Below are 12,197 nucleotides of genomic sequence, written 5' to 3' on the forward strand. Positions count from 1 at the left end.
GGATTTGCCCGTCCTAGACACTTCATGGAAATGTAATTACATGATACGTGATCTGTTGTGTCTGGCTTCTTCCACTTACCGTAATTTTTCAAGATCCACCCGTGTTTTATCATGGGTCAGTCCTTCATTCCTTTTTATGGCCAAAGAAAATTCCATTGCACGGATATGCTCCATTTTCTTTACCCACTCATCAGCTGACGGACACGGACGTCTCTCCTACTTTTTGCTACAGGCCTCTCTGCACACGTTTCTGTGGGGACGTGTGTTTTCATTTGCCTTGGGCATATATACCTAGGAGTGGAATTGCTGGGTTTCACTTTTGGGGGGACCGTCAGACTGTTTTCCAAAGCAGCTGCATGATTTTAAATTCCCAACCGCAGTGCAAGATGCTTGTGACTTCTCTACATTCCCCACACTTCTAGTATCTGTCTTTCTGATTACAGCCGTCACAGTGCGGAAAGTGGAATCTCATTACTGGGTGTTGTATGCAACTGATGAATCACTAACCTCTACCCTGAAACTAATAATACACTGTATGTTAACCAATTGATATTAATAAAATTAAAAGAAAAGAAAAGAAAGGGGCATCTCATTGTGGTTCTGACTTAATTTCCCGGATGACGAAGGACGTGGAGCATCTTTTCATGGGCTTATTGGTCATTTCACATTTTTGGGAGAGATGTCCACTCAGACCATTTGTCTTTTTTAAGTGAAGTTGTCTTTTTATTGCTGAGTTCTAAGAGTTCCTTTTACATTTTGGACACTCTCTTACCAAATATATGATTTGCAGAAAATGTTCACTCATTCTCTGGGTTTTCCTTATACTTTCCGGACAGTGTCCTTTGCAGAAGAAGAGTTTTTCGGTCTGAAGAAGCCCGTTCATCCACTTGTTCCTTTTGATGCTTGTGCCCCGGCTAAGAAATTATTGCCTGGGGCGCTTGGGTGGCTCCGTGCATTAAGCGTCAGACTCTTGATTTCAACGTCACGCTCTCAGGGTAGGGAGATCGAGCCCCACATCAGGCTCTGTGACGTGGAACTGGCTTAAGATTCTCTGTCTCCTTTGCCCTCTGCCCTCCTCCTGCTCTCACTTAAATGTACCCTCTTTCGCTCAAATAAATAAATCTTAAAAAAAAAGAGAAACTATTGCTTAACCCAAGGTGACCAAGAATTGTGCCTGTTTTATTCTAAGGGCGTCCTGGTGGTAGCTTTCAAATTTGGGCTTTCAAATCACTGTGAGTTACGTTTTGTATATGACATGAGGTGGGAAACCCACTTCCCTCTCTTGCGGTGGATTTGCAGCAGTACCGACACCATCTGTAGAAAAGACGACACATCCCCTCCTCGAATCTTCTTAGTACCCTTCTTGAAAGATGATGTTTTAAAGACGTGTCTGTGTTGATACCGGTAGCTCTCATTTCTTCATTTTAGTACCGTAGAGTCTTCCAGGAAATGAGGAGATCTTCACGGGTTCTTTCTCCCACTGATGGAGATTTAGGTTGTTTCTTGCACATTTTTATTTTCTTTCTTGCTTCATCTCTCTCTCTCCTCCTCTCTGTGCACATTTTAGTAATTGTCTCTTTGCCTTGATATAAGGGCTGCCCCCGTGAGTAGAATTTCTGGTTTGGGGCATCCAGAGGAGCCCAACACACAAGAATAGGTGATAGCCGAGACTCAGGTTAGCGGCACTTCTAATGACTTGAGTCAGGAAAACAAGCAACGCCAAATACATACATAACAGAAAATTACAAAATAGGGGGCGCTTGGGGGGCTCCGTCAGTGAAGCATCTGCCTTGACCTCCGGTCATGATCCCAGGGTCCTAGGATTGAGTCCTGCATCAGGCTCCCTGCTCAGTGGGGAGCCTGCTTCTCCCTCTCCCTCTCCCTGGCACTCCCCCTGCTTATGCTCTCTCTCTGACAAATAAAGAAAATCTTTAAATAAAAAAGAAAATTATAAAATAAATGATGTTCTTACTAAGCATAAAAAATACATAGCTATTAAGATTTATCAGTCATTTTTCTCAGATGAGCTTTCCTTTCTTACCAGAAGGTGGCAGAGAGGATGCAGCTTAAACTCTTCTCCCCCATTTTTAAAAGAAAAACAAAATTTTTTTTAAAGAGCAAGGCAAATAACTCTTGCAACTTAAAACTTCTAACTTTTAAGCATACAGACTTGTAGGTTCTATGACATAATACAGTTATGAGGACCATCACCTAAGAGAGACGAGAGACAATCACTTTTGATATCCAGACACGCGAATCAAATAAAACATATTTGGCCATACCGAAAAACTATGAATCTGTCTGAAAGGTATGAATAGATGAGCTCATTATAGTTACTGGAAAATATCTTAAGGGCAACTGAAAAATAAAAGACAAATTTACACATGCCACCGATTCACAGAGCTAATCTCCATGTGCAACGTGAAAATATAATTTTGTGACACCGCGCTCAGGTCTGTAAATGCTCTACTGCCCTTGTCTATAAGTGAGGGGCTGGGTTAGATGAAACCCAAAGTCCCTCCTGCCATGAACGTGGTACATTTCCCACTGCAGAGACGAGGGTAGGTAGGTCCCCTACGAGCTAGTGACAGAATCGTCTACGAAACACAAGTTTGCTGACCCTTCACCAACTTCCCCATCTGTCTTTAAAAAGACAGAGCTCCAGAAAAATCTATGCTCATATGGCTTCCACCCATAAGAAAACACAATAAGTTCACTGCAGGTTTATTTAAAATGGCACAGAACTCAAAATGAGACGGGTCTATTTTGAGCAGAAAAGGTCCTAATGAGTCCCTGGGGGCTAGTCCACGAGGGACGGCTGCCAGGTAAGGAATCAACCGATGGGGGCAGCGTCTAGTAGGAGGAAGGAGGGAGCGAGGAGGCGGAGGAGCGCCCCCAACCCTGAGCCCCCTCCAGGCCCCAGGGGAGCAGCGGCGGGGGGCAGAGGGGGCTGCTGGAGTCAGGGAGAGGTAAGAGATGGGCCACGTGCTGACGGGGCCTGGCCCAGAGAATAAAACCCAGACGCATTTAATGGTCTTTGCTGGACGCTTCCCTCACAAAGGCAGCTGCCACCGAATCCAGCTGCTGACTTATGACAGCAAATAATACACCGTGATCCTTTCAAGGGCCCATTCCCCCCGAAAGCCCGATTTTAAACTTTTGTGGAAGTAAGCAATGTAGGAAGAACGCTGGAAGTTGGGGTTTCTCTTCACAGAAGTCAGATCTATCTTGCATCATCTTCTGCAGGTGTAGGGCTGCAGAAACTCTAGCCGTTTGAGGCTTGGCAGCGGCAAAGTTCCGTTCTGCTTTTCTCCTCCGCGCAGCCAGAGAACGCGGGCCCGTTCTGTAATGGTAGGTGCACTTTGCCAGAAAACTCACATACTTGTGGGTGGAGTCAGTTGGGAGGCTGGAGGGATTCTGCAAGTCTGTGTAGGCCAAACACTGCAGGGACTTCCAAGGGGTGAAAAATAATACCTTGGGGGTTAGCAAATTTCCACGGCTTGTGCCACCAAAGGTTCAGCTCTGGAAACATGGCAAGGAATGGACCATTCCAAGGAGGGAATGCCTGGAAGGTGGATGGATGTGTCCTGGGCTCCCTTCACTACATGCGCGGTCACTGTGTTACTGAGAACAGCGTGAGGACTCCCCGGGTCACCTTGCTCATCGGGGCCATGGCCCAGGTAAGATTCATCCCAAGTGGCTGCAACTTACAGGGAGGGGCCCCATTAGCTGGAAACGAGGGGGATACAGTCGTCCCGGCAAGGAATCAATGCACAGTAAATCACGGGCATACACTCAGTTCCCTTACAATAGATCTTAATGGTGAAGAGGTCCCAAGTCTCTCTGAGAAACTGATCAAAGTTATTCACACAGCACCCCTGACCCCATAAAATGTACATGTGTGCAGGCTATAATGTTGATCTCAGTTTAGGAATGCACGGGCCCAGGTTAAGACTTAAGAATCTGTGATTTCAGATGAGATCAGGCATGTTCAGGGTGGTATGGCCGTAGACAGAGAGACTATGGACTCTGGGAAACAAACTGAGGGCTTCAGAGGGGAGGGGGGTGGGAGAATGGGATAGACTGGTGATGGGTAGTAAGGGAGGGCACGTATTGCATGGGGCACTGGGTGTTATATGCAACTAACGAATCATCGAACTTTACATCAGAAACCAGGGATGTACTGTATGGTGACTAACATAATATAATAAAAAATTATTATAAAAAAGTAAATAAATAGTTAAACAAAAACTTCATAAACCAGGATTTATAAAATAAAAGCATCTATTTAAAAGAAAATTATAGGGACGCCTGGCTGGCTCAGTTGGTGGAGTGTGCGACTCAAGATCTCGGGGTTTTGGGGCGCCTGGGTGGCACAGCGGTTAAGCGTCTGCCTTCCGCTCAGGGCGTGATCCCGGCGTTATGGGATCGAGCCCCACATCAGGCTCTTCCACTATGAGCCTGCTTCTTCCTCTCCCACTCCCCCTGCTTGTGTTCCCTCTCTCACTGGCTGTCTCTATCTCTGTCAAATAAATAAATAAAAAATCTTTAAAAAAAAAAAAAGATCTCGGGGTTTTGAGTTTGAGCCCTATGTTGGGTGTAGAGATTGCTTAAAAATAAAATCTTTAAAAGAAAATGGAAAAGAAAAAAAGAATCTGTGATTTCAAGAGCAAGAATGGCCCGACATTAAGGCAAGGTCGGACTGGAAGTGTTATTCCTATTAAAGAAAGGAGGAGTCAGTTAGAAAGACGGCTTCTCTGCCATGGCAGACAAGGCAGAATGAGCCACTGAGGCACAGACTGGTTATGCCTGTCTTAGGACAGTCCGGGATAGAGACAGTGTGGGTCCGGAGACCTCGAGATTCCTAGCCCCGAACCTGGCTTTGCTCAGTACAGGCTCTGACCAGCTGGAGGATGCCTCTAACCATTTCCACAAACCCGTCACTGACACTCTGCTCACCAGGCAACCACAGGACTAGAACCTGGCCTGTCGTGTAGGTCTGCCTACGGTGACATAGTGTCCTGGTCACACCTGAGCATGCGAGTGTGCAAGGCAGTCACAGTCCTCATGGGAAATGAAGACATGGGCATTTTGTTTTACACCCCAGTCCCACGCGTTGGTCTCACCCTTGAGGGACAGATCCACTATCAGTGGGCTGGAAAATCAGAGTGTTAAGCCAGTCAGGCTGAGGTCTGAGAGGCCACACTGCCAGCTGCCATCTCCTGGTAACAGCGGGCTGCCCATGGCCCCTACACCCCCGCCCCCACCGAAACACCCAGACTTGCCTTTTACAGGACATCGGATTGTCACGTCTGCGTGCAAAGCTGCCTCCACGACGCCTCCAACCACAACGGAGAGATGGCTGTGTTCCAGTCTGCTGACATTTCTTTCAACAGACAAGATGGCAGGTGCCTCTTCATTGAAAGGGAGCAGGAAACTATGTTAGGTTCAGGCTTTTCCCTGGTAAACCACGCCGCACCCGGTAAACTTGGTGGGCTCGTTAAGAGCAGGAGCAGAGCCCAGCTCTCTCTGTCTCCCTTGTGGCTACCCACTAGGACTGGTACATACACAGCCCAGGGGTGCTTAGTGCCCAGATGGACAGGTGGACAGACAGATGGATGAATGCATTCAAGGAGATACTCACGGGGTGTGCTGTGACAACTACAGATAAGCTATGAGGTAATTTTGGTTTTATAACCAAAACTGAGGATAAATCCCTCTTTGATAAATTGAAAAAGAAGGAATCTAGAAGTTCCTGAGAACCCGAGAAGGCAGGGTACGTTATCTGCAACACCGCCGTGGAGGAACTAACGTGGGATCCAACACACCAGCGCCTTGGGACCCTGACTCTTTCTCTGGAAGGAACACTGTCCCAAGTTTCCCTAAAACTTGCATGGAAAAATAACAATAGCAACGAAGTCACAGAGAATCAGGAACCTAATCAAGGACTTTAATTTTCCTGGATTTTAAGAAACATGGACTTTTAACAGATTCCTTGGTTAACTCCCTCAGGAAATAGGCTCTGTGCCTGAGCTGAACAACAGGACTACAAAGTTGGAAAACAGCCATTCTTGACCTCAAGCAGCTCCGATTGGTGGGAGAAACCACACCACAGGGGCTGGTGGCTGTTGGGACAGACAAGGTGCTGGTTGCCCCAGGGTCTCTCGGTAGCCTGTGAGGGTCAGGGAAGTCAACATTCCGGAAATGGTGTTGCCTGGGCATCCCTCTACAGAGGACGACCGCCATGATGGCCTTCCCTACTCCACCATTAGCACGTGAGCTACTGGAGGGCGAGGCCCGTTTTATCACCTACGCATGTGCGTGCAAAATAAATGCATGTCAGTGGTATCCACATATTCAGGGGCTACAGGACATGCTGGACCAGCTCTCCCAGGAATCTGGATGGTCCTCGATGGGCTTAAGAGGAGATATGAGCCCCAAGGGGGGCTTCCATTCCTCCCAGGAATCCCCAAACTTTGGGACTGACATTTTCTGGGAAGGGGCTGATGCTCACAGAAGGGTCAAAGCACAGAAAATCAAGGTCTGAAGGCCCTACCTTGGGAATGCAGCCAGGGGAGGAGCTCCAGCCATACAGGTTCAAGGAGCTTTTAAAATCAACTGGTCCAACCTTCTCAGTGTGTAGATATGAGGAACCTGCTACCAAGCTCAATGCTCAGTTGTCCGAACGCTGGATTCTAACCCCTGGTACTGCCCCGCTCCTCCTCTTAGTCCCTGTGAGCCACAGATGCCAGAAACCACAGAGCAGAGAGCTAGAGGGGGGAGCTCTTAGCTTATTTTTAATCCCAGAACAGGAGCTTGCCACTAGGAAGCGTTGCTTACGACTCACCACCTAAAAGTGTTCCTTTGTAATTAAGCGCATTTTCATATTAAAATGACACCATCTGCCTCCTGGGAAGATAGACACTAATTTACAGTTACGACTTCCTGCAAGTGTTTTTAAGGACTGATAGGTATGCCCGTGGAGGTAGATAGCCTTCTTTAGGGGATAATTATCCTCTTGCATTGGCTGGTGGCACTTCAAAAATGAGAAGTCCATACTACCAATGTTGCCAGTGAAACTCTGCCTCATTAATTCCCGCTTCTCGGAAGGCGAGCTCTAAAGCAGACGTTTTCAAGATCTGGTCCACAGGCCGGCAGCATCAGTATGACTTGGGACTGTGTTAAAAATGCAAACTCTTGGGCCCCATCCCAGACCTACTGCGTCAGAAGCTCCAGGAATGGGGTCTAGAAATCTGACCCCCTACCTTCCCTTGGCTGACGTTTGGGAACTGCTGCTCTGGAGAACCCCAAACCAGGCACTCTGGGTTTCAACAAGGGGCATTACCTGCATAGAGCACAGGAGAACTCTCCACGTCTGACCCGAGATGGTTAGCTACAGAGCATTCATACGTTCCTTGTTCCTTCTTCGTGGGGTTCCGTATCTGCACTTTTCCCATTCCAGCCAAGATTATCCTATAAAACAGTTAGAAAGGGGTGCATTCACGTAATGTACTTCACTTCTCTGCGCCCACAGCACGTTCCAGGGAAAGAAGACTGCAAAATTAGACTCTGGGCTGGCAACGATCCCGCCCATAAAACTGGTGGGTGGAAAAGTCTTCCTCCTGGGCTTGCGCTCAGAGACATGGTCACTGGACGGTGCTTGGAAAGCCAGTCTTCCTGCCTCACTTTGCACAAGAAGGCTTTTCTGGATGGACTCACTGCTTAATCCATCACATTTTCAAAAAAGACAAACCAGAAAGCGTCAGTTGGCAAGATGCTAACCCCTCATTTTGTGCCCATATCCTTCCTCATGAACAGCAGGTATGGATTTTTCAGTTTGGATTTTTACACTGGCAGTAAATGGGCCGTTAGTTAATGCTGCTTGACTCTAGTCGTTACCTCACTATGATTGTCTGAGGCTACAGGGCTAAGGCTGTGTTATACCGGACATGGAGCATGCTGTTAGGAATCAGGCCTGACCCGTATGAGTTCCGTATGGTTTCCCAATTACTGATAGCTATAAACACCTGCATATAAATACCATGAGAACCAGAGTGGGTCAGGTGTGTCCTGACAGATGAGGTATTATTCAGGGAATAGAAAAGGGTGATTGTTCTGTTCTTATTTTAATTTTTTCTCAACAATTTGAAGCTGCTTCTCCATCACCTGCATCAGGGTCCGTGTACTCTTTTTTTTCCCTGCTGCCTCCCACTTTCCAGATCTTAGCAACACGGACTACTCTGACCACTAAATGCTATATGTTCCTTCATGAACTGAGCTGGGGCCACTTCCCCATTTCCTGTCACTTCATGTTGCTCACCCTAGGCTCCAGCCATAATGAGCCTCTAACGGTTTCCAGAACATTCCATAATCTTTCATCACCCCGAGTGTTTGCATATGTTGTTCACTGTATTTGGAATGCCCTTCCCCCCCCCATTCTGGCAAACTCTGACTTACCCACTGAATCCTGGATCAAATATAATTTTCCCTGTAAAGCTTTCCCCAATACTCCTCAAGTTATCTTCTCCCCCTCTGTGCTCCTTCTGCTCTGGTTCATATATTTATTTGATAAAATATCTATTTCTTCCTACCAGATTGTGATCTTTTCAAAAGCAGGGACCAAATCTTACTCATAGCTATGCATCGACAGAGCCTAATAGTGACTTTTGTATAGAAAGTTCTCAGAAACCTCGGATGAGTAAGCGTACGAAAGGTCAGAATACAACAGAATCATGGTGCAGAGCGTGTGTACCAGGAGGACGCAAATCCTTCTGCTGCACGCTTATGAAATACACAAAAGCGCCCAGAAATACAACCGTGGAATTGCCCAGACCAAAACCAGTAGAACAGACCTCGCTATTACTAGGGCCAGCCTTCACGGGAACATCCGGCATCTAAAATCTAAAATCCCTATTAAGGAATAGTCAATTAAGAACAATAGAACGAGTCACTACATTTGAAAAGTAAATACACTAACATGTTTTCTTCAATTATTTCATATACATGTTTATATGGTTTGGCAATCCTCAAACAATCCCTTCGTTTTGTAGGTCTCAACAGCACAGTGAGAAATCCATGTAAGCCTTACTGCCAAAGGAGCCACCCTAGCATCTAGCCTGGGTCAGTCCCTGGGCCAGAGAAGAGCAGGTAGGGGTCCATGAGGGATGTGACCTTGGTCTCTGTGGGACAACCTTACTCTTGACAAAGCTGATCTTTCCACAGGCATCAGCCCCAGTGAATCTACTCACAGTCTGCCCTTCCTGGCCAAGACTTCTTACCCAGGTGGCTTCCAAGCACTTACAGCCCTACACGCTGTCCTCTAATTAGATAGAACCTCTCAGAAATGTAATTCCGTTTCTGAGTTACTTTGACTGAAAAGACATGCGAGATTCAGAAAAATATATCTAAAGGTGAGAACCTTTGTTACATCAAGCAAATGAAACATAAGGGGAACAGATTAACTGGGTAAGTTTGAGGAAGAAAATGGAAATAAGAATGGATCTTATTTTTTTATTCTCTTAACTTAAAAACAAAAACTTTTAATAGCCATATGGAATCGCTTCATTATCAAACAGTTGATCCTTAAAGTATGCGGAAACACATTTGGGCCGATGTACACTGTCAAAACCTTTCTTCATATGACCACCAGGAGTCTCCAGCTTAGAAGCTAATGCTAACTCCATGCGATCAAGCCAAACTAAAGTCAACTCAACATTTACTTCAACCGGCCAGGCTCTACCACACCCCTGCCCCACGGAAACGGCCACGGGTGAATCAATCACTTCGTCTCCATCAGCCTCTGTTTCTTATAAAATGAATATTGCTGAGCCATCCTCAAAAGGCGGTTCAGGGACCCCAGACGTTCCTGAGGTCAAAACGATTTTCATAATAATGCTAAGCCATTATTTGCCTTTCTTGCTGTGTTGACATCTGCGCGGATAACAAAAGCAGTGGCAGTATGGTCCTGGGACCGAGGTATACCAGGAGTCCCTGTGTTCTTGACTGCCACACACCTGACACAAAAATAAGAATGCCAATTTCCCTTACGAATGTCCTTAATGAGGCACTGAGTCTTAACTGGTTTTACTAAATCTCAACCCTCAAGTATGTCTATTTTTAATATTCTGTATACAGAACGGGAAGTATAAAGCGCTGCATGTCCGATTTGCTAGCTGAACGGGCCGCTTTTTTTTTTTTTCATGGAATACGATTTTTACTTGAAAGAACAGCTGACAAATTATAATTCAGCCTGGGGCATGTGGCAGCTATTTTTAAAAATTAACTAAAAGGAGCCTGCCCATTCAAGGAAAACAACTGATGGTGTTTCATTTTCATGAACTTTCACGTGAAAATTAAAATTTTGGAAAATTAGTATCCTCCATTGTGAGCTTGAGAGCTTTCCAAAACTCAAAGGCTTTTCTGTCGAGCTGGGCAGCGATGTTGCAGGACGTGTGTGTTCTTTACATTGTCTAAGGAAATGAGCCAACACTGGGGAGATGGAGTAACTCGGGGAGTTACTACTTTCCAAGTGACCGATGTGTGATACTATAAAATCGTGTGTAGGTCAAAGGTCCATTGAAAGTGCAAGATAAGGCAATATTTCACTGTAAGGGAGTAACAAAATTTCATCAATGTGGTTTTAGATTCCACATTCCAGCTGACCTTTCAGAAGCTACCACCTGTCCAGGTTTAGTATAGTCATAAAGAATAGCCATGATTATCTGAAAAGGCTATGAAAATGTCCTTCTTTTTTCAACTCACATATCTGGATGAGGCCAAATTTTCTCTATAAACTTTACTTAAAAAAACATATCACAACAGGTTTCACGGAGAAGCATTTATGAGAATCCAGCTGTGTTTTATTAAGCCAGACATTAAAGAGATTTGCAAAGATATAAAACAGTGACATGGTTATCAGTAATTTTCTTTAAATATTGCTTTTTCAAAAATTGTTATTTATGCAAACATGTGATGGGCTTCTTATTGTTATTTCTAAATGGATTAATAAATAGATATGTCCAATGTTTTATGTTTTCATTTCTAATATGGTAAATATCGACAGCTATAACTCACATTAATGGAACTTCTGTAGGCTTCTCAGAGAAGCTTTTAAAGTTTTTTTATGTTCAAAAGGGTCCTAAGGCCAAAAGATTTGCGAACTGCTAAGCTTGTGGATCTGAAGGTTTATTCCACTGGGAAAACTTCTTTACACTCTTGTGTTCAGAGTTCCAGGGCAAAAAATGAAAAAGCTAGATTTATTCTACCTTTTCACTCTAAGGTACAGCCTAATAATTTATCATAAAAAATTGTTTTGCCTAGATTTCTTCTGCTGTTTCACATATTGGCTCAAATGCACTAAAAGACATGATAAAAATAAAATTTGCATTTTTAAAGTACAATAAGGTCTGCAAAGCAATTTAACATCTGCTGTTCTGTTTCTCTTAACAATCCCTAGAGGCAGCTTGGGCTCTCTGAATGCAAACTAAAAGAAAGCAAAGCATCTCCAGTCCTGTGTGTACGAACAGCAAGCTTTAGAGACACGGAAGAATGCAAAAATGAATTAATGTGTTATTCCCCGCTATTTCGTGTGAAATGAATGAAATGTGCTATCTTTGTACTGACATGATGACCCTAACAAAAATATGACTCAATACTGTGTTGTGAACATCTCAAAAACTTTGATCCTCATTTTTGGATTTTATGACATAACAAATTGCATGATACAGAAAAGTACTTCAGATACTCAATCTTTCTACTAAGGCTGTTATTTGTGTGATATCCAAACACTCTTGGCAGTGTTCAGGAGATAGGGTCCCTGGTTCCGGATGGCCGTGAATTAGTCTTGGGATTCTGTCTCTCAGTGACCTCATCAGAAAACTATTAATCCCTGCCCTGCCAACTCTCGGGGCCGACATGAACTCCAAGGAGATACCACATCTCCTAGGTATAGAAGGGCACGGTAAATAAATTCTGATTTGCAGTTCCTACACGGTTTTGGGATTACTGCAAGGATGATGACTTTTTTGAGGCCTTATATGGATTTTATTTTTAAATGTGAAGTGCTCTGCCGAGAGAGAGGCTATACAAGCTGAAACTCAGTCTGACTGTACCCAGTCTTGGTAATGATGGGGATGGTACGGTTTAATTTTTAAAATTCCAGTGCGTATGTGAAAAACACACCCCGACATTTTTTTTTT

At 44.8% G+C, this 12,197-nt stretch overlaps 1 protein-coding gene across 1 annotated transcript in view; it reads right to left on the reverse strand.

Annotated features, from left to right (window-relative positions):
- Positions 1–4,739: 4,739 nt before the first annotated feature.
- Positions 4,740–12,197, reverse strand: part of ADAMTSL3 (ADAMTS like 3) — a 236,922-nt gene continuing 229,464 nt past the window's right edge. Inside the window, exon 24 of the mRNA XM_034668882.1 lies at positions 4,740–5,414. Coding sequence (XP_034524773.1) covers positions 5,164–5,414 — 251 coding nt within the window. The 3' untranslated portion in view covers positions 4,740–5,163. The remainder of the gene's footprint in view (positions 5,415–12,197) is intronic.

The sequence above is a fragment of the Ailuropoda melanoleuca genome, chromosome 9 (assembly GCF_002007445.2).
Source record: "Ailuropoda melanoleuca isolate Jingjing chromosome 9, ASM200744v2, whole genome shotgun sequence".
In the NCBI taxonomy this organism is placed as follows: domain Eukaryota; kingdom Metazoa; phylum Chordata; class Mammalia; order Carnivora; family Ursidae; genus Ailuropoda; species Ailuropoda melanoleuca.